Source organism: Mus musculus, chromosome 1, assembly GCF_000001635.26.
Source record: "Mus musculus strain C57BL/6J chromosome 1, GRCm38.p6 C57BL/6J".
NCBI classification, from domain to species: domain Eukaryota; kingdom Metazoa; phylum Chordata; class Mammalia; order Rodentia; family Muridae; genus Mus; species Mus musculus.
This window is the reverse complement of record NC_000067.6, coordinates 195,058,722-195,081,020: the sequence shown is the minus strand read 5'-3', so window position 1 is coordinate 195,081,020 and position 22,299 is coordinate 195,058,722. Positions and strand designations below refer to the sequence as shown.

The 22,299-nt window shown below is 38.0% G+C and overlaps 1 protein-coding gene across 12 annotated transcripts in view; it reads left to right on the top strand.

Annotated features, from left to right (window-relative positions):
* Cd46 (CD46 antigen, complement regulatory protein) overlaps positions 1–22,299 on the top strand; it is a 59,814-nt gene that overhangs the window by 17,764 nt on the left and 19,751 nt on the right. For 5 of the 12 annotated variants that reach the window (XR_373888.4, NM_010778.4, XM_006497236.1 and 2 more), the window contains exons 6-10: positions 3,185–3,367; positions 5,464–5,511; positions 12,853–12,894; positions 16,298–16,333; positions 18,608–18,668. Coding sequence is in view for 7 of the 12 variants with exons in the window: in NM_010778.4 (NP_034908.1) it covers positions 3,185–3,367; positions 5,464–5,511; positions 12,853–12,894; positions 16,298–16,333; positions 18,608–18,668 (370 nt within the window). In the remaining 5 variants the exon portion in view is untranslated. Of the gene's footprint in view, positions 1–3,184; positions 5,512–12,852; positions 12,895–16,297; positions 16,334–18,607; positions 18,669–22,299 lie in introns of those variants that run through there. The other 7 variants (XM_006497239.4, XM_011238929.3, NR_132621.1 and 4 more) reach the window with 6 other exon arrangements.

The following is a 22,299-nucleotide window of genomic DNA, read 5'->3' as shown; positions in this document are numbered from 1 at the left end:
AGAATTTGCTGGTGTAGTTCAGGGTTGCAAGACTGCTTCAGTACAAAGGTAATCAGTGCAACTCACTATCAAGAGTTATATATATTCCCTAACCCTACATATAGTCATTTTATTAGATGAAAAAAAAAAGAGGAACAACTACAAAAACTAAATAGGAGTATTTGGCAGAATTAATTATCTTTTCATGATAAGACTCAGCAAACTAGGAGAAAATAATTATCCCTTCCTTGATAAACAATGTCCTACAGAAGTCATATATAGTCAACATTATGTAAAAGACTCATTTCTTTCTAATTAAGAAAGGATCAAGATAAATAAAATCTGCTCTCATCACTCTGTTCAGCACTGTGCTGGAAGGCCTGCCCAGGACAGTGAGCAATGAGCAATAAAAGGCAAAGAGAGTAAAATTATCCCTTGAATATACCTTGAGATACTACACACACACACACACACACACACACACACACACACACACACACACACACACAGCAGTACCAGGTACTGGCAAGGAGATGGAGTAGTTGGGACTGAGACATTGCAGGTAAGAACAACACAAAGTGGAGCAAGGATTTTGTAGAATACATTTGGACATTTTTTATACACATACACGGAAGAAAGTATAAATGATAATATATTTAAATATTAGTTATCTTTATTGTCACTGTGACAAAATACCTGATAAGAAACAAATTAAGAGACGACACTCTGGCTCATACTTTAAGAGGGCACAGCACATCATGGAGGGAAGGGCGTAGTCACAAGCATCTCCTTGGTGGCAGGATTATGACTAGGATGTCTGGAATCCAACAGGAAGTGGAACAGGGTTATAAAACTTTGACGTACACTCCCAGGGTCCCACTTACTCCAAAAAGATTCCACTTTTTAAAGGTTCCACAATTTCCCCAGCTAGTCAAACACTGAAGGCGCCTGGTCCATTTTGCATTCAAGTCACTGCATGTACCACACAACTCAGTGACCCACATTAAATGAAAACATGCAACCAACATGTCTAAGGGTGTTCTGACTACCTTATTTACAATCACCCCAAACTGGAAGCACACTCACCTTATGAAATGAGGAAAAGATATCTATTGCTAATAGAAATAATGAATTAACACTAGGAACAAAAGAGTGAGGTTTTGGTTTATGCAAAACCACAAGTGGATTCTTTATCCTGTGAACTTAGTGAACAGTGAAATAGTGAAAGGCAGGTGGTCCACTTACATGATATGAATAGAAAACAAACCAGTGGTTGGCTGGTTGTGGATGTAGGAAACCAAGAGTGTGTCACAAGCAGACCTGGAGAAATTTTAGTCTACTGGAACTTCTCTGTATGTGAACTGTGATAGATAAGTGTACCTCTTAAAATGTTTTTCTCAGGCCTCCACTGTACTTGAAAAGGTGAGTTTTACAATATTCAAACTATAGTTAATATCCCTAACTTTAAATATAATTAAATATTTATAATCACACTTATTTATGTATTATAAATAATATAATAAATATTATTTAACTAAATAAAAGATTAGTTGACCTAAAGACAGGTCAGTGGAAATCCAACATAATTTATGAAGAACTTTTTAAAAAGAAGATTGACTTAATAGACTTGTGAAGAACATTAAGTAGTAAAATATAAATGTAATTGGTATTTAGGAAAAAGAAGCAAAGAATAGTATAGGAAATCATTTGAGCCAGATATGGCTCTACATAAGTGCAATCTTAGTGGTGGCACATGCCTTTAATCCCAGCACTTGGGAGGCAGAGGCAGTCAGATTTCTGAGTTTGAGGCCAGCCTGGACTACAGAGTGAGTTCCAGGACAGCCAAGGGCTATACAGAGAAACTCTGTCTCAGAAAACCAAACCAAACCAACCAACCAACCAACCAAAAACACAAGACACCATCTCAAAATATAATACGGACCAAAAAAAATGACCAAAATTGGAATCAAAACAATCTCAGATCTAGGAAACTCAGTGAACTCTCTTTTTCTCTGCCCCTCTCTGTCTCTGTTTCTGAGATGGACAGTGTCTTAGTCAGGGTTTCTATTCCTGCACAAACATCATGACCAAGAAGCAAGTTGGGGAGGAAAGGGTTTATTCAGCTTACACTTCCATTCTGCTGTTCATCACCAAGGAAGTCAGGACTGGAACTGAAGCAGGTCAGAAAGCAGGAGCTGATGCAGAAGCCATGGAGGGATGTTCTTTACTGTCTTGCTTCTCCTGGCTTGCTCAGCCTTCTCTCTTATAGAACCCAAGACTACCAGCCCAGAGATGGTCCCACCCACAGGGGCCTTTCCCCCTTGATCACTAATTGAGAAAATGCCTTACAGTTAGATCTCTCATGGAGGCATTTCCTCAACTGAAGCTCCTTTCTCTGTGGTAACTCCAGCTGTGTCAAGTTGACACAAAACTAGCCAGTACAATTGACCCCTTGTCAACTTGACACACAAACACATCACTAGTAAGCCTCAACCCTTACATTCTTATTCATCCCCAAGATCTAAATAACTTTAAACGTCCCACAGTCTTTACATTTTCTTAAAATTTCAATCTCTTTAAAATATCCATCTTTTTAAAAATCCAAAGTCTCATTGCTGCTACTTTAAAGAACCACAAAAGCAGTAAACATTCAGGAGCGGTAACAGCTGGCTTCTCTTAATTGAGGCTGGGAGACAATGGTGTCTATTAAAATGAAATAATTAACCTATGAAACCCTTCAAGACAGAATGTTTAAAATAAGCAAATCATTTCCATATAAACCAAAGCTGAGAACCTTACTAGCCAACCTCCAAGAATTGTTAAAGGAAGCTCTGTGCTGAAAGGAATAGAAGCTCAGGCCTACACGATCTGCTCAGATTTCACCTCACAGTGTAGCCTGACATATCCACAGTGCCTAGCCTAGCAATTTTTGTTCCTCTCCCACAATCCTTTTTGTAGAGTATGAATCAATCTAATAGTCTGTGACTCATTTTACTTCTTAAGGAAGACACAAAAATGGAAAATACCCTGTGTACTGGTGTAGGTTGAATATTAATGTGAATTTTTGAGGGAGTCATGTGCTCATATATTTAGAACACAAAATAGGTTTCTTTAATTCTAGGTTGTAGTTTTAAATGTTTCAGAAAACTGATATGAAAAATAAACCAGATTTTTATTAAATTCTTTGCAATTTTCCTCTATTCAGTGGTAAAATGTCCAAATCCAGTACTACAAAATGGAAGACTGATATCAGGAGCTGGCGAAATATTTTCCTATCAATCAACAGTGATGTTTGAGTGTTTGCAAGGATTTTACATGGAAGGCAGTAGCATGGTGATCTGTAGTGCTAATAACTCTTGGGAGCCATCTATCCCAAAATGTCTTAAAGGTACAAAGGTTGTCTTATTTCCCTTTATTTTCTTGGTGCTTTTTTCCTTGCTTGTTTTTAAATTTATTTCTTTGATGTTAAATATTATGATACCTGAAAAACAATAATTTAGTACTTACCTCAGGCCTGTGCCATTTATATGATATGAAATTCTGCTATTATGTTTGGTTTTGGTTTTTGTTCTAAGGACTTTAGTTTGTTAGATAGAGCATAGCAGTATGTAAGTTCTCTTAAGAATATTTCTGGAGCTGGAGAGATGGCTTAGTGATTAAGAGCACCGACTGCTCTTCTGAAGGTCCTGAATTCAAATCCTAGCAACCACATGGTGACTCACAACCATCCATAATGAGATCTGACGTCCTCTTCTGGTGCATCTGAAGATAGCTACAGTGTACTTAGATATAATAATAAATAAATCTTAAAAAAGAATGTTTCTGTATAGTAAGAGGATGCAGCAAGCTTTCAGAGTAAATTGAAGCATTTTCATTGCTATATAATTATCAATAATGAAAGTCATGTGCTCACGATAGGGTAAGGTTGATCTAAATTATATTGTTTTGGTTTCCAATGTGGTCTACCTCAGTATAAAACCTTCAACTTTGAGTATTCAGGTTTAGTACAATTTTGCTTACATTTTCTTAAAACATCTTTTAAATTCTTAGTGAAAGTTCTTGTGGTAACTCTTGCATTTGACCCAAACCATATTGTTATTTTTTTTTCCTAGTGGTAACTTCTCCCAGTACAAATTCTCCAATTATACCTCCTATTTAATAATTTCATGCTTATACTTAAAAATTCTTAAATTCCTGGTGATTTTTTAAAGATACCCTCTAAATTCTCACAGTGTCTACTTATTCATCATTTGGTCCATTTAATAGCACAGAAAGACTGAATATATTTGCAGCCATTACATTTGTCAGATTCAGTAACTCTATTTTATTTGCTAACCCCACACATGAAGAGGAATGTGAACTTAGAAAAGTTATACCGATTTAAAATCTGTATTCCAATGTGTAAAATAATCTAGTACCTTTCTTATTGCATTGTCAGTCACTTTTTATTGACCACAAGGGAAAGATGTGCATTAGAAAGCAGCAGTAGCAGCCTGTACCAGTGGTTTACGGTAGGTCTGATGGTGTGTGAAAAGTGGAGAGATTATGATGCTGTTTGTATGGTATCTGACTTGTTAGGATGCATGTTTACCTTAAATACATTCTTTTTTTTTATTAGATATTTTCTTCATTTACATTTCAAATGCTATCCCAAAAGTTCCTTATACCCTCCCCCTGCTCCCCTACCCACTCACTCCCACTTCCTGGCCCAGGCGTTCTCCTGTACTGGGGGGATATAAAGTTTGCTAGACCAAGGGGCCTCTCTTCCCAATGATGGCCGACTAGGCCATCATCTGCTACATATGCAGCCAGAGACATGAGCTCTGGGGGGTACTGATTAGATCATATTGTTGTTCCACCTATAGGGTTGCAGACCCCTTCAGCTCCTTGGGTACTTTCTTTAGCTCCTCCATTGGGGGCCCTGTGTTCCATCCTATAGATGACTGTGAGCATCCACTTCTGTAAAGCCTCACAGGAGACAGCTATATCAGGGTCCTTTCAGCAAAATCTTGCTGGCTTATGCAATAGTGTATAGGTTTGGCGGCTGATTATGGGATGGACCCCCGGGTGGGGCAGTCTCTGGATGGTCCATCCTTTTGTCTTAGCTCCAAACTTTGTCACTGCAACTCCTTCCATGGGTATTTTATTCCCTATTCTAGGGAGGAATGAAGTATCCATGCGTTGGTCTTCCTTCTTGATTTTCTTGTGTTTTGGAAATTGGAATATATTCTTTTTATAATTTATTTTTAGTTACTTTATAGGATTTGTATTTGTAAAATACAGATACAATAAACATTCTTGTACTCTTGTCTGTGAAATTATATATGTAAATCAAACATTCATAAGCAAAATCTCTAGAAGTATAATTATAAAGAACAGGAAGTATGTTTATTTTTACTTTTTGAAAATTTTAATATTAGAATTAAGTCCATAATTTTGTTTTAATATGTCAAATGAATTGATAGACTCCATTTATTTTTCTAGGTCCTAGGCCTACTCATCCTACCAAGCCTCCAGTTTATAATTATACAGGTTTGACAGTTCTTTATCTTAACTAATGTAGTTAAGAGTTCTATAAGATATAGGTGAAAAATGGTGTCATTTTAAATTTCACTTCTTAATTAAAAAAAAAATAAAACTGAACTTTTTGGGGGATAGATCTGTCACTATGATGCTCAAACTCTCCTCATATCCTCATCTCAAGTGATCTTTGCCTTTAGGTTCTTGTCACCAAGTCCAATGATCATTTATTCATATCGTCCCTATTTTTCTAAAATATTTTTATTTGAATTTAATAATTTTTTATAAATTAAAACCCTTTTAATGTGAAATGAATGTTTTTCTAGTATTTTTGCTTATACTAATAATTTTAGATTTCTATACTGTTGGATATAGATTTATTTTTATACACTTAAATTATATAAATAATGTTGCCAAAGTTAATTACTACTAATATTTTTAGGGTTGCCTTTTATTTGATTTTGTACATCAACCTTATCTTATTTTTTCTTTCCTTTTTTTCTCATTATTTTATGTGGTGTGTGTGTGTGTGTGTGTGGTGTGTCTATGTTTTTTGCATGTATGTGGATGCAAGTGTGGGTATTTGCAAGTGCTTGTGGAAGTCCAAAGTTGATACTGGGGATCATTTTCCATTTCTCTTCCACCTTATTCACTGTGACAGGATGTCTCAGTCAACCCAGAGCTCACAAATACAGCTAGCCTCCAAGACTAGAAATACAGGTAGACTTGCCTATATTTATATAGGTTTCTGGGAATCAAAACCTCAGATCATTACTTGTATGTATCAAATGTTTAAGCCCTAAGCAATCTCCTTACCCCATCTTTTCTTTTTCTTTTTAAGCAAAACTTATATCAAACTGCATATTTTCCTTTGGGTTGTTCCTTCCACTTAATGTCTTAGATTGGGATTTATTTCAAGTTAGTCTCATAATAGTTGCATATTACATATCATAGTTTACTATCCTCCAAATGGTCATGTGTGTCCACAAGTTTTACATGATTGGGTGATTATATATTAATTGTTCCACCAATGTCTTTAAGTTGTATGTTATATAAAAAGCTTTAGGTAAGGATGGGGATGGAGAGATAATTCAGTGGTTAAAAGCCACTCTTGTTCAGGACCCTGGTTTGATTCTCAGTGCCCATGTAGAGTGGCTTACAACCACCTGTAACTCCAACTTCAAGAGAAATGACACTCTTTTCTGGCCTTCCTGGGTACCTGAATACACTTGGCACACACACGCACACGTACACACACGCACACGTACACACACACACACACACACACACACACAGAGACACATGAATTAAGAAATAAAAATAAATTTTTAAATAAAAAGCTTTTGGTGTTTCCCTGGTGGGAATTACATAATCTCAGACATATATCTGCATTTGTTGTACAGAATTGTTAGTACATTTGAAACGCACAATGATGTCTGCAGGGAGAGGTAACAGGGTTCCTCCCTCCCTCGTTTCCATTTAGGGACTAAGAAGGGCTGATGTAGGTGAACTATAAGCAGAGTTTCTTCAGCTGGGAAGAAGACAGCTTGTCCCCTTTCCATTGTACATAAAGGCACAGGTATTATGGCCCTCTTTCTCCTTTGAACTCTAGTCATTCCTGTGTCAGATTTGTCTTTTTTAAACTACAGTACTCATTTTTTTTAATATTTGACATATTTTTTTAAAAAAATTATAGATCACTCTGTTAATTTTACAATTTAACCAGACAATTCTAGTGAAATCAATTCCCCTTCATTATCCTTAACTGAAATTTCCAGTTAAGCAATGACTTCCCTTCCCTCTTGCTCCCAGCACCTGCTTGAACACTGCTCTCCTTGTTTCCCCTTATGATGTTGTCTGTTCTAAGTACTTCCTACAACTAGATCATACAGCATTTGTCCTTTTGTGTCTTGCTTACTTCATATAGCAAAATACTTTTAAAACCATTTTGCAATTCATGTAACTTTCTTTTTTCTTTTTGATTGGATATTTTCTTTATTTACATTTCAAATGTTTTCCCCTTTCCAGGTCTCCCCTTCAGAAGCCCCCTACCCTACTCCCCTTCCCCCTGCCTCTATGAGGGTGCTTACCCACCCACCCACCTACTCCCATCTCCCGCTCTGGCATTCCCCTACACTGGGGCATAGAACAACCTGAGGCCCAAGGGCCTCTCCTCCCACTGATGTCCAACAAGGTCATCTTCTGCCACATATATGGCCAGTGCCATGGGTCGCTCCTTGTGTATTCTTTGGTTGGTGTCCAGTCCCTGGGAGCTCAGTGGTGTGTGTATGTGTGTGTGTGTGGTGTTTGTGTGTCTGGCCTGTTGACACTGTTGACACTCCATGGGGCTGCAAATCCCCTCAGTCCCTTCTCCAACTCCTCCATCTGGGACCCCTGAGCTCAGTCCAATGGTTGGCTGCAAGCTTCTGCCTCTGTCTTTGTCAGGCTGGCAGAGCCTCTCAGGAGACAGCCATATCAAGCTTCCATGAGCAAGCACTTCCTGGCATCCACAATAAAGTCTGGGTTTGGTGACTGTATATGGGATGGATATCCCCAGGTGGGGCAGTCTCTGGATGACCTTTCCTTCAGTCTCTGCTCCACACTTTATCTCCATATTTCCTCCTGTGAGTATTTTGTTTTCCCTTCTGAAAAGCACTGCAGCATCCACAATTTGGTCTTCCTTCTTCTTAGGCTTCATATGGTCTGTGAATTGAATCTTGGGTATTCTGAATTTTGGGGCTAATATCCACTCCTTAGTACCCTTATGTTGGCAGGAATTTCTGCTGAGTTTTGAAGAAAACAAGCATTCAAGCCATATTGCCAAGTTAGTAGATGTGATTAGTATCATTAGGTCTTACTTTTATTTCCCTAATATTAGTGAAGTATTGAGCATTTTACCATGGGCTTGTTGGTCATCTATGTATCTTCTTTTGAGAAATATCTATTCAAGTCCTTGGGCTTTTCAATTTTGGTATGGTGTTGATAAGTTTTAAGAGTAATTTTTATATTCTATAAATAGCTTATCAAATGTGCAATTTACAAATATTTCCTCTCATTCTGTGCATTGCGTTTTCACTCTGTTAGTGTCCTTCAGTGCACAAAACTTTTCATTTTGATGAAATTCAATTAATCTGCTTTGTTCTTACTGTTACCTATACTTTGTGTCACACTCAAGATATCAGTAAGATCTAAAATCATAAAGTGTTTCCTCATATTTTCTTTTAAAAGTTTTATAGTTTTAGACATTATCTTTAGCAATTTAATCAATAAGGTTTTTTATTTTATTATAAAGCTTTAGCCTCATTCTTTAGGCTGAAAATATCTAAATCCCAGCCCTGACTGGTGAAGAGACTGCCCTTTGCCAATGACTGTTCTTGTGCATCCTTGTTTAAAATCATCTTAAGTATGTATGTGTGCTTACTTTTGAGTTCTAGTCTATTCCATAGGCCTGTAATGCCTTTCTTTATCTCAATACAATGCTGCTTTAATTAATATATATCGTAGTACATTTTGAAACCAAGAAGTATGAATCCTCTCAACTTTGTGTTCTTCAGATTTTATACTGATTTAGGATAGATATTTCTACTTCTGAAGAAAGAATCAACACAATTTTAACAGAAGTTACATCAACTCTGTAAACTGCTTTGAGTATTAAATAATTTTATAAGTATTAAATAAGTAAATATTTTTTGTCTAGCAAACACAGAACATATTAGGTTTTTGTTATTATGACAGAACACTATGAGAAACAATTTAAAGGAAAAATATATTTTCACTGTTTCAGAGGTTCTGCTAACACCACTGCTGTGGACCTAGGGGAGACAGCACATAGAGGTGGGGGTGTGTGGCAGAGGAGTCTACTCATCTTCTAACAGCTAGAGATTAGAGAGAAACAGACCCTATATCCTCCAGCAGGGCCCACTTCCTAGTTGCTACCACTTACTAATGCTGCCATCAAGTTATATATCTAACAATGGATTCTGTTCATTTAACCAGAGTCAACAAAATGCCACCATTTTTCAATGACTGAGTCCATCAATTGAGTTCGAAGTCTTCAACACATGAACTCTTTAGGGATGCTTTGTATACAAACCACTACCATGAGTTTCCATGTATTTATCTTTTTAATCTTTTACTGAAAAGGTTTGTAGATTTCTCCCTGTAAGACTTTTACTGCCTGGAATTATTTTTAGATTTTACCTTTTTACATGTTCTTTTCTCCCCCCCCCCCCGCTTTCCCTTTTCCCTTCCCTTCCCTTCCCTTCCCTTTTCCCCTTTTCCCCTCTCCCCCTTTTCCCCTTTTCCCCTTTCCCCCTTTCTCCCTTCCCTCTTTCTTTCTCTTTCTTTCTTTCTTTCTTTCTTTCTTTCTTTCTTTCTTTCTTTCTTTCTTTCTTCCTTCCTTCCTTCCTTCCTTCCTTCCTTCCTTCCTTCCTTTCTTTCTTTCTTTCTTTCTTTCTTTCTTTCTTTCTTTCTTTCTTTCTTTCTTTCTTTCTTTCTGGGTGTGTCTTACCCTGTTGCTTTCTTATTATTTATTTATTTATTAAATTTATTTACATTTCAATTGTTATCACTTTACCCGGTTTTCCCCCTCCCAGAAGGCCCCTATCCCACTCCCCTCCCTCTGCTTCTATGAGGGTGTTCCTCCACCCACCCACCCACTCTCTCCACCCCCTGCCCTTGATTCCCCTACCCTGGGGCATAGGACCAAGGACCAGATCTCCTCCCATTGATGCCTGACAAGGCAGTCCTCTGCTACATATGCAGCTGGAGCCATGTGTACTCCTTGGTTGGTGGCTTAGTCCCTGGGAGCTCTGGGGGTAGGGGGGCTGGTTGGTAGATATTGCTTTTCTTCCTATGGGGTTGCAAACCCCTTCAGCTTCTTCAGTCCTTTAACTCCCCACTGGAGACACCACACTCAGTACAATGGTTGGCTGCAAGCATCCAACTCTGTATTTGTAGGGCTCTGGCAGGGCCTTTCAGGAGATAGCTATATCAGGATCCTGTCAGCCAGCTCTTGTTGGCATCCACAATAGTGTCTGGGTTTGGTGGTTGTATATGGGATGAATCCCCAGGTGGGGCAGTCTATGGATGGTCATTCCTTCAGTCTCTGCTACACACTTTGTCTCTGTAATTTCTTCCATGGGTAGTTAGTTCTTTCTAAGGAGGACCAAAGTATCTGCACTTTGGTCTTCCTTCTTCTTGAGTCTCATGTGTTTTGCAAATTGTATCTTGGGTATTCTGAGTTTCTGGGCTAATATCTACTTATCAGTGAGTGTATATCATGTGTGTTCTTTTGTGATTGGGTTACCTCACTTAGGATGATTATTTTCTAGTTCCATCCATTTGCCTAAGAATATCATAAATTCATTGTTTTTAATAGCTGTGTAGTACTCCATTATGTAAATGTATCACATTTTCTGTATCCATTCCTCTGTTGAAGGACATCTGGGTTCTCTCCAGCTTCTGGCTATTATAAATAAGTCTGCTATGAACATAGTGGAACATGTATCCTTATTACATGTTGGAGCATCTTCTGGGTGTATTCCCAGGAGTAGTATTGCTAGGTCCTCAGGTAATACTATGTCCAATTTTCTGAGGAACCACCAGACTGATTACCAGAGTGGTTGTACCAGCTTGCAATCCCACCAGCAATGGAGGAGCGTTCTGCCACAGTCTCTGACCCTCAGAGACGAGAACGACACGGACACCAAGATGGGTTCACGCAGCTTCTGCAGCTTCCTTCTTTACTTGCAGCTTTCTCACTTACAGCTCCTTTTACTTAGGGCAAGGGCTATATTTATACAGTAGCAGCAACTGACCTCATCTCGCTCCACACCACCTCATCCAATCAGAATCACACACACTCTAGGCACAAGCTCAGGTCGGTCACAGATAGGCTGACAGATCCGGATCACGAGAAATAATTTAACTTGGCAGGCAGTTTACGCATGCAGTTTCACTGCGCATGTTCGAGCAAGGCAGTAAACATGTGAGTTTCACAGGGCCTGGCAATGGGCCAGGGCACCATTTTGGCCCATGCGGCTGCACCCGCTTCCAACAGTGTTCCTCTTTCTCCACATCCTAGTCAGCATCTGCTGTCACCTGAGTTTTTTATCTTAGCCATTTTGACTAGTGTGAGGTTGAATCTCAGGGTTGTTTTGATTTGCATTTCCCCAATATCTAAGGATGTTGAACATTTCTTTAGGTGCTTCTTAGCCCTTCGAGTTTCCTCTGTTGAGAATTCTCTGTTTAACTGTTCCCCATTTTTAATAGGGTTATTTGGTTCTCTGGAGAGCAACTTCTTGAGTTCTTTGTATATATTGGATATTAGCCCTGTATTGGATGTAGGATTGGTAAAGATCTTTTCCAAGTCTGTTGGTTGCCATTTTGTCCTATTGACAGTGTCCTTTGCCTTATAGAAGCTTTGCAATCTTATGAGGTCCCATTTTTCAATTTTTGATCTTAGAACCTAAGCCGTTGGTTTTCTGTTCAGGAACTTTTCCCTTGTGCCCATGTATTGGAGATTTCCCCCCACTTTCTCTTCTATTAGATTCAGTGTATTAAATGCTATTCCAAATATAGTTGTCATAATTTCCTTTTCAAAGTAGTCATTATTCTTTGTGTGTTGATTTTGTATTCTGCAACTTTGCTCAACTCATTAGTTTTATGGAAGACTGTCTACACAAAAGCACATGTCATGGCTGGGACTGTAGCAAAGTAATAGTGCAGTAATAGGCTACCATGTTTAAGCGTGGATTCAACTCCAACAGCACAAGATCACATCATTTTTGAACATATATTTTTTATGTATTCTTTTCTAACTTTGTAATCATTTTGTCTTTCTTACCTAATTGCTTTGGTTAGATTTCAATAGCATATTGACTATAAGTGGCAAACAAGGGTACCCATTCTTGTTCCTGATTTTAGAGGGAGAGTTTTCAGTTTTTCATTATTGATAAAACTATCTGTGGGATATTCTTATATGGGATTTATTTTGCTGAGAAATTTTTCTTCTATTTCAAGTTAATAACTAAAATATTTATTGAGCCTACTCAGTATCTTTAATTTTAAGTAGAATCTCATGAAATTTATAGACTAATTTTAAGAGTATATGTAAAAGGAACTGTGTATACCACCATATAATATCACTATAGAGTTAGGGTTATGGAATATTAGTTGGCAGGAAGAAAGTTAATAATGAAAACATGAAACTGTAGAGTTTTATGATGCTACTCAAAATAAGAAATATTAATGAGATATATAAGGAAAATAAAAGTTTAGGAGCTTTTTTATTATTAGATATTTGAAATGTAAATAAATACTTAACTCATTTCCCTTTCTTTCTTTTTCTAGGATATCCTAGTCCCCGTGAAGGAATATTTAGCCAAGAATTAGGTTATTATCTCAATTATTTATATCCTTGAAATATGACACCTTAACAGTTTACATGGAAATATCATATATTTCAGTTACTAGCAGTTAAAGAAACAGCCTATCTTGTCAGTAGTGATAATTAACATTTAGGATTACTAACTTTGGGCTGACACCGTGACAAATGTAAGTTCTACCATGTAGAGTGATAGATAGGAAAGTGCGGTTTCAGAGAAGGGCCTTCATAATAGGAAAGTTAGTCAGCTGGTGTACATAAAGTACATAAAACACAAACTGCCTCCCAGTGTCTGATGTACACAGACCTTAAAGTGCTATAAGTTGGATTAGCTTGTTTTCTGTGAAAGATTAGCTTAACATATTTTATGTAGGCTCCAGTTTATATAATATACATTAAACAAAATCAAGTATAGTTACAGCAATTAAAATTCAATAAAATTTAAAGACTTATGATAAGACAAAAATTTGCTACATTTTATTAGACTAGATTAGTAATGATTACTCTTTAAAAAAAAAGATTTATTTATTTTATATATATGAGTACACCATTGCTTTCTTTAGACATAACAAAAGAGGGCATCAGATCCCATTACAGATGGTTGTTATCCACCGTGTGGTTGCTGGGAATTGAACTCAGGACCTCTGGAAAAGCAGTTGGTGCTCTTAACTGCTGAGCCATCTCTCCAGCCCATGATTGCTCTTCTTAAAAATTACTTTTGGCTTATTTTTTTTTTATACAGTTGTGTCTCCATATGCATTGGAGATTATATCTGATAAACCATGGTAAATTGAATATCCTGAGTTGAAAATGCAATTAGCATACCTATCTGAAGATTATTACCATGGTCAGAGTTGATTTCACTCAGGTGATCCTGGATCTGTAGGAACAGAGGCTTGCCAATGCTGCCAAAAATCTAAGATATAGCCTTATGTCATATTGCTAACCCAGGCAAAGGTCAAGATACACAGTTCAACACTGGGAATATGCCAATCATACCAATGTAAAATGAAAATCATTTGGTCAAACCATTACAATTTGGGAACTTTCCATGTATACTTTAGCTTCAAATTTTGTTTTTACTATGTATCACTATGCCAGTAAGCCCAGTGCTTTCTTAAACTGTTAAACATGTGATAACTGAAGAGCAGAATGCAGATTAACATTTTATTCTTTGACTGACAGCAATTTAATAAAAAGTATGCAACTTTAGAAGCAAATACTTTACTAGACTTAAATACTTCCAAAATTTAAGATTTTGTAGACTTTAATGTTGTCTGGTGACCTAATTAGCATTAACTGTTAATTTGATACCACCTAGAGTAACTGGAAAAGGCAGTGTCAATTAGGGGATTGCCTAGATCAAGATTGGCCTGCAGGCATGGGGAAAGGGTATTGCCGTGACTGTTGACTTATGTAGGAGAGCTCTGCCCACTATGGACAGAACCTTGCCCTAAGCAGATGGTTCTATGCTGTTTAAGAAAACTAGTTAAAGAGGAATGGATACAGAAAATGTGGTACATTTACACAATGGAGTACTACTCAGCAATTAAAAACAATGAATTTATGAAATTCTTAGGCAAATGGATGGATCTGGAGGATATCATCCTGAATGAGGTAACCCAATCACAAAAGAAGGCATGATATGCAGTCACTGATAAGTGGATATTAACCCAGAAACTTAGACTACCCAAGATACAATTTGCAAAACACAAGAAACTCAAGAAGAAGGAAGACCAAAGGGTGGATACTTCGTTTCCTCCTAAAATGGGGAACAAAGTACCCATGGAAGGAGTTACAAAGACAAAGTTCAGAGCTGAGAAGGAAGAAAGGTGGAGACTGCCCCACCTGGGGATCCATCCCATATACCACCACCAAACCCAGACACTATTGCATATGCCAGAAAGATTTTGCTGACAGGACCCTGATATAGCTGTCTCTTGTGAGGCTATGCCAGTGCCTGGCAAATACAGAAGTGGATGCTCACAGTCAGCTATTGGATGGCACACAGGGTCCCTAATGAAGGAGCTAGAGAAAGTACCCAAGGAGCTAAAGGGGTCAGCAACCCTATAGGAGGATCAACAATATGAACTAATCAGTACCCCCCAGGACTGTGTCTCTAGTTGCATAGATAGCAGAGGATGGCCTAGTCGGCCATCAATGGGAGGAGAGGCCCTTGGTCTTGCGAAGATCATATGCTCCAGTACAGGGGAATGCCAGGGCCAGGAAGCAGGAGTAGGTGGATTGGGGAGCAGGGTGGGGGGAGGGTATAGGGGACTTTGGGGATAGCATTTGAATTGAAAATAAAGAAAATATCTAATAAAAAATAAAAACAGTAAGAAAAAGAAAGCTAGTTAAAGCTGAGCAGTGGTAGTAGTGTTCATCTTTAATCCCAGCATTCTAGAGTCAGAGGCAAGTGAATCTCTAAATTTGAGGCCAAACCCTAATCCCTGAAACTCTGTAAATTTGAGGCCAGCCCAGGTCTACAGAGCTAGTTCCTCAAAGAAATGAAGAAAAAAAATCCAAACAAACAAAAAACAAAACAAAATCTAAAAATAAAATAAAATAAAATAAAATAAAATAAAGGTAGCTAAGAATGAACCTTCTATCAAGCCAGCAATAACCTTTCTTCATGGTTTCTGCTGCATTCCCTTAACTGTGAGTTTCCTGGTTAAAGGTAATGTACCATGGAATAGTTGACAGGCCTGCCTTCAAGTTCTTGACTTCCCTGAGTGAACTGTAACCCAGACAAATTCTTTCCTTCGCTAGGTTGCTTTTGGCCAGAGTATTTTATCTCATCAATAGAAAGAAAACCAGCATATCCAGTCAGTCCATTATGATTGTTTAAATTCCTCTGCATGGCTTATCAATGTATGCCGACATTGTATCTTGGGCATGTCACATGAGTGCTCTGCTACTGAGCTATATCTCCACCTCTTAGGTTACACTTTGAGAAGGGAAGGTCTTTTGTATTTAGAATTATGTTTTAATTTGGAAGGCAGGGGTGGGGTAGGATGAGGTTGTAGGGAGGAAGACAGGGCCCTGATAGGATAGAGTATTATTTGTAAGAACTTCAAATAGTTTCAGTTTAATTAATTGACTGAATTAATTTATAACATTGTACAGATCCACTTTTTGGGAAAAATGGATTTCTTTTTTAAAGTATAAGAATTGTAGAATGTATACTGAACCAAAGCAAATATAGGAAGATAGTATATTATGTAATAATTTTCCTCTATTCAGTGAATCCTAATTGTTCTGTACTAAACAAACTGATGGAGTAAGAAAAGAAATACTAAAATTGAATTTCACAAGTTGTGACTTGGATTCATTAATGACTCTGTTCTCTTAAGTGTGCATTATCTGAACTAATCTAGAGACTTCTAAATGCTTGGCGTTTCTTTTCTTTAGATGCATGGATTATTGCTTTGATTGTTATTACGTCAAGTAAGTATCCCAAACTTTTCACTGCCTAAATTTGCTACTGTAAAGCAGCACTTTAAAAAAAAACAAACAAACAAAGACAGTTTTTTTTTGGCTTGTATAGTTTTTAAACTTGAAATTAACTAACTTGAAAAAACTTGGTTGTTTATGTCTTACCTTTGTTAACTTATATTATTTTTTCATTTTTATTGTTTTTTTTATTTATTGACATTTCAAATGTTATCCCCCTTCCCAGTTTCCCCTCCACAAACTCCTATCCTCTCTCCCCTCCCCCTGCCTCTATGAGGGTGCTCTCTCACCCACCCACCCACTCCTGCCTCAGCACCCTAGCATTCCCCTATCCTGGGGCATGGAGCCTCCACAGGACCAAGTGTCTCCCCTCCCAGTGATGACAGATAAGGCCATCCTCTGCTACATATCCATCTGGAGCCAGGGGTTCCCCATGTGTACTCTTTGGTTGGTAGTTTAGTCTCTTGGAGCTTTGGGGTGTCTGGTTGGTTGATACTGTTGTTCTTCCTATGGGGTGGCAAACACCTTCAGCTACTTTAGTCCTTGCTCTAACTTCTCCATTGGGGTCCCTGTGCTCAGTCCGATGTTTGGCTGAGTGCAACCATATCTGTATTGGCCAGACTCTAGCAGAACCTCTCAGGGGACAGCTATACCCGGCTCCTGTCAGCAAGCACTTCTTGGCATCAGCAATAGTGTCTGGGTTTGGTGTCTGCAGATGGGATGGATTCCTAGGTGGGGCAGTCTCTGGATGGCCTTTCCTCAGTCTCTGTTCCACTCTTTGTCCCTGCACTTCCTTTTGACAGGAAGAAATTCTGGTTTAATACTAATATTAATTAGTATTAAAATGTCAATCCAGAACTTATATTATTTCATAGTCTATATGTCTGCTTAGAATTAGCCTGCAAGCAGTGTGTGCTTTCTTAAGGTGACATACTATGAATGTTCATCCTAAGTATGCTTTTGATAATTTTTTAAATCAAGCCAGGGATCTCCTCTTTCTTACTGTGGTATGTGATTCCAGGGACTTGGATTTAGAGAATAAAGAGTCTAGATGGAATCTAAATCTACCACTCCTTATCACTGAATTATAACTGATTTGCTTTTTTCTGCTTAGATTTTGAGTCTTAGCAGTCATTTCTGATGGGGTCCAGTAATTCCCTCCCCAACCACACAAACACTGATATCAGTCAGAAAGCTATAGTGCATTGAGCATACACCCCCAGGTCTAGTTGACTAGGGTCATGATCTGCATTCAGGAACTGAACCATGCCCTGAGCTAGGATCCTCCAGGGGTTTTAAGCCCCAAATCCACAAACATCTGTGCCAAGTTATTTCACCAATCAGGGTTTAGGGATAGGGGATTTCCTTAGGAACATGCCTTTGTTGTACACTTATCCTGTTCCCATTAGTTGGAATATTCAACTGTGGCAGGGAACCTGGCTTGTCTAAAATTCATGTCCTAACTTACCCACCAGGATGGGACTTGTTTAACATTCATATCTTAACTTGCTAACCAGGATATCAGTCGACTACATACATGTCTCTTTCTGCCAAGTAGGATGTCAGTTCCCAAAGAGGTCTTGGGAAATAGTTTCTTATATTGGTGCAAGTGTCTCTCTTATGTTGAGGTCTATCCCACAGGCAGCTTATACCACAAATGCTTATACACAGGTGCAGGAAGTATTGTTGAGTGGTTGGTTTGGGCCCAAGCTTATTGTAGGTAACTATACAAATGGTTCTATTGACTTTTATTGTAATTGGTTTCCAAGGGCACAAAACATAATAGAATATGTAATCAATCTTGGCAGTAAAGAGTTTCGTAGTAACAGCAGAAAAATATGAGAAAGTTTCCTTATAATAGCAGGCTAATGAAGTAACTGTTACCTAGGCCATAACATTTTATCTAGCTAGGCTTTAACTTTCCATCGAGGCCTTAATATTTTACCTAGGCCTTAACAATTCTCAGAGTGGCCCAGAGGTAATGGTGCACACCTTTAAATCCCAGCACTCGGGAGGCAGAGGCAGGCGGATTTCTGAGTTCGAGGCCAGCCTGGTCTACAAAGTGAGTTCCAGGACAGCCAGAGAAACCCTGTAGTTCCAGCTACACAGAGAAACCCTGTCTTGAAGAAACAAAACAACAACAACAAAAAAACCCCCATCAAAAACCAACAACAACAACATCATCAACCAAACAAAAAACCAAAAAAAAAAAAAAAAAAAAAAACCAATTCTCAGAGTTACATGCTATTTATTTTCCTTTTCTTGTAGTTGTTGGAGTTTTTATACTTTGTCTCATTGTGCTCAGGTGTTTTGAGCACAGGAAGAAAACGTAAGTATTTTAAGTTGTTATTCATGCAACTGATTTGTCCTTTGCCTTGAGCACCCTCCCTTTCCAAGTAAGCCTGTAGTTATGTGCCCTACAAATTGCATTTCTTTGCTAAAGTGTGGTCAACTATTTTGACATCATTGCAGCATAAGGATCTGTGTGAAGTTGCTTTTCTAGCAGCTATTATCAGTAAAAGAAAGTTTTCTATAGGATTTGAAGTTTAAGCTGCTTAGTGAAACAAGATCATTATGAAGCGTTCCCTATTTTCTAAGTTCAAAAGTGGCCAAAATTAAACTTGAAATATTTCACTGATATTTTTATGTTGTAGTCACTGTGATTCTTATGAGAAAAGCTTACATTTGTCTAACTTGACTGGTGGTAAGAAGCTATGTAGGGGTCTGTGGGTTTTTTTTTTTTTATAATTTAGAGTTATTTATTAATGTTAACCGGCGTGATTAAGACTATCACAATTTGATTTCTTTCATGTTCTCCTAAATTTTTTGACTACTAACTCATTCATTAATTAGTATTAGAAGTACCTGAAAGGCTAAAATTAGAATAAAGTGACTTTATTTTTAAAGTAAATAAATTTATTTTTAAAATAAATAAATTTAAATAAATAAACAATGACTAATATATTAATAAATACATTTCATATAAATAAATAGGTTGAGTTTTTTATAAGTGAAAAATATACTTCTATCATATAGCCCAAACTTGATTAATTTAAAAGGAAACAGGAAACAGGGCACTCTATTATCTTTTATCTGTGTTCTACCTATATAAAGACTAAAACAAAGGGAGATTAAAAGAGAAAAAATTCAAAATACATATACTTCAAAAGAAATGGGGCTTTACCAGACATCCGGGCACCTTCCCGGCCAGAGGATAGGTGTCCGCCCGGCCCGGGAGGTCTTTGCCTGAGCATCAGCAGCAGACATTTTGGTTCAAGGACTCTGCCGAGAGTAGTCTGCACAGGTGAGAGTCTGGACTACAGAAGCTAACAGCTTCTGTGACAGGCAGAAGCAACACAGCTTCTGGACAGGTCCTGTTTTGGGCCTTCATCTTTGGCCTGGAGGAGGTCTGAACGCCAGATATCTGTGCACCTTCCCTGTAAGAGGAGAGCTTGCCTGTAGAGAGTGCTCTGACCACTGAAACTCAGAGGAGAGAGCTAGTCTCCCAAGTCTGCTGATAGAGGCTAACAGAATCACGAGAGGAACAATCTCTAACCAGAGACAACTAAATCAACTAACTCCAGAGATTACCAGATGGCGAAAAGGTAAACTTAAGAATCTTACTAACAGAAACCAAGACCACTCACCATCATCAGAACCCAGCACTCCCACCTCGCCCAGTCCAGGGCACCTCAACACACCCGAAAAGCTAGACCCGGATTTAAAAGCATATCTCATGATGATGGTAGAGGACATCAAGAAGGACTTTAATAACTCACTCAAAGAAATACAGGAGAACACTGCTAAACAGGTAGAAGACCTTAAAAAGGAAGCACAAAAATCCCTTAAAGAATTGCAGGAAAACACGACCAAACAGATGATGGAATTGAATAAAACCATCCAAGACCTAAAAATGGAAGTAGACACAATAAAGAAAACCCAAAGTGAGGCAACGCTGGAGATAGAAACCCTAGGAAAGAAATCTGGAACCATAGATGCTAGCATCAGCAACAGAATACAAGAGATGGAAGAGAGAATCTCAGGTGCAGAACATTCCATAGAGAACATCAGCACAACAATCAAAGAAAATGGAAAATGCAAAAAGATCCTAACTCAAAACATCCAGGATATCCAGGAAAACAATGAGAAGACCAAACCTACGGATAATAGGAGTAAATGAGAATGAAGATGTTCAACTCAAAGGGCCAGCAAATATCTTCAACAAAATTATAGAAGAAAACTTCCCAAGCCTAAAGAAAGAGATGCCCATGAACATACAAGAAGCCTACAGAACTCCAAATAGACTGGACCAGAAAAGAAATTCCTCCCGACACATAATAATCAGAACAACAAATGCACTAAATAAAGATAGAATATTAAAAGCAGTAAGGGAAAAAGGTCAAGTAACATATAAAGGCAGGCCTATCAGAATTACACCAGACTTTTCACCAGAGACTATGAAAGCCAGAAGAGCCTGGACAGATGTTATACAGACACTATGAGAGCACAAATGCCAACCCAGGCTACTATACCCAGCCAAACTTTCAATTACCTTAGATGGAGAAACAAAAGTATTCCACGACAGAACCAAATTCACACATTATCTTTCCATGAATCCAGCCCTTCAAAGGATAATAACAGAAAAAAACCAATACAAGGATGGAAATCACATCCTAGAAAAAGCAAGAAGGTAATCCCTCAACAAACCTAAAAGAAGACAGCCACAAGAACAGAATGCCAACTTTAACAACAAAAATAATAGGAAGCAACAATTACTTTTCATTAATATCTCTTAATATCAATGGACTCAACTCCCCAATAAAAAGACATAGACTAACAGACTGGCTACACAAACAGGACTCAACATTCTGCTGCTTACAGGAAACCCATCTCAGGGAAAAAGATAGACACTACCTCAGAATGAAAGGCTGGAAAACAATTTTCCAAGCAAATGGTCTGAAGAAACAAGCTGGAATAGCCATTCTAATATCTAATAAAATTCACTTCCAACCCAAAGTCATCAAAAAAGACAAGGAGGACCACTTCATACTCATTAAAGGTAAAATCCTCCAAGAGGAACTCTCAATTCTGAATATCTATGCTCCAAATACAAGGGCAGCCACATTCATTAAAGAAACTTTAGTAAAGCTCAAAGCACACATTGCACCTCACACAATAATAGTGGGAGACTTCAACATACCACTTTCACCAATGGACAGATCGTGGAAACAGAAACTAAACAGGGACACAGTGAAACTAACAGAAGTTATGAAACAAATGGATCTAACAGATATCTACAGAACATTTTATCCTAAAACAAAAGGATATACCTTCTTCTCAGCACCTCATGGCATCTTCTCCAAAACTGAGCACATAATTGGTCACAAAACAAGCCTCAACATATACAAAAATATTGAAATTGTCCCATGAATCCTATCAGATCACCATGGACTAAGGCTGATCTTCAATAACAAATTAAATAATAGAAAGCCAACATTCACGTGGAAACTGAACAACACTCTTCTCAATGATACCTTGGTCAAGGAAGGAATAAAGAAAGAAATTAAGGACTTTTTGGAGTTTATTGAAAATGAAGCCACAACATACCCAAACTTATGGGACACAATGAAAGCATTTCTAAGAGGAAAACTCATAGCTCCGAGTGCCTCCAAAAAGAAACTAGAGAGAGCACACGTTAGCAGCTTGACAACATACCTAAAAGCTCTAGAACAAAAGGAAGCAAATTCACCCAAGAGGAGTAGACGGCAGGAAATAATCAAACTCAGGGGCGAAATCAACCAAGTGGAAACAATAAGAACTATTCAAAGAATCAACCAAACGAGGAGCTGTTTCTTTGAGAAAATCAACAAGATAGATAAACCCTTAGCCAGATTCACTAGAGGGCACAGGGAAAGCATCCTAATTAACAAAATCAGAAATGAAAAGGGAGACATAAGAAC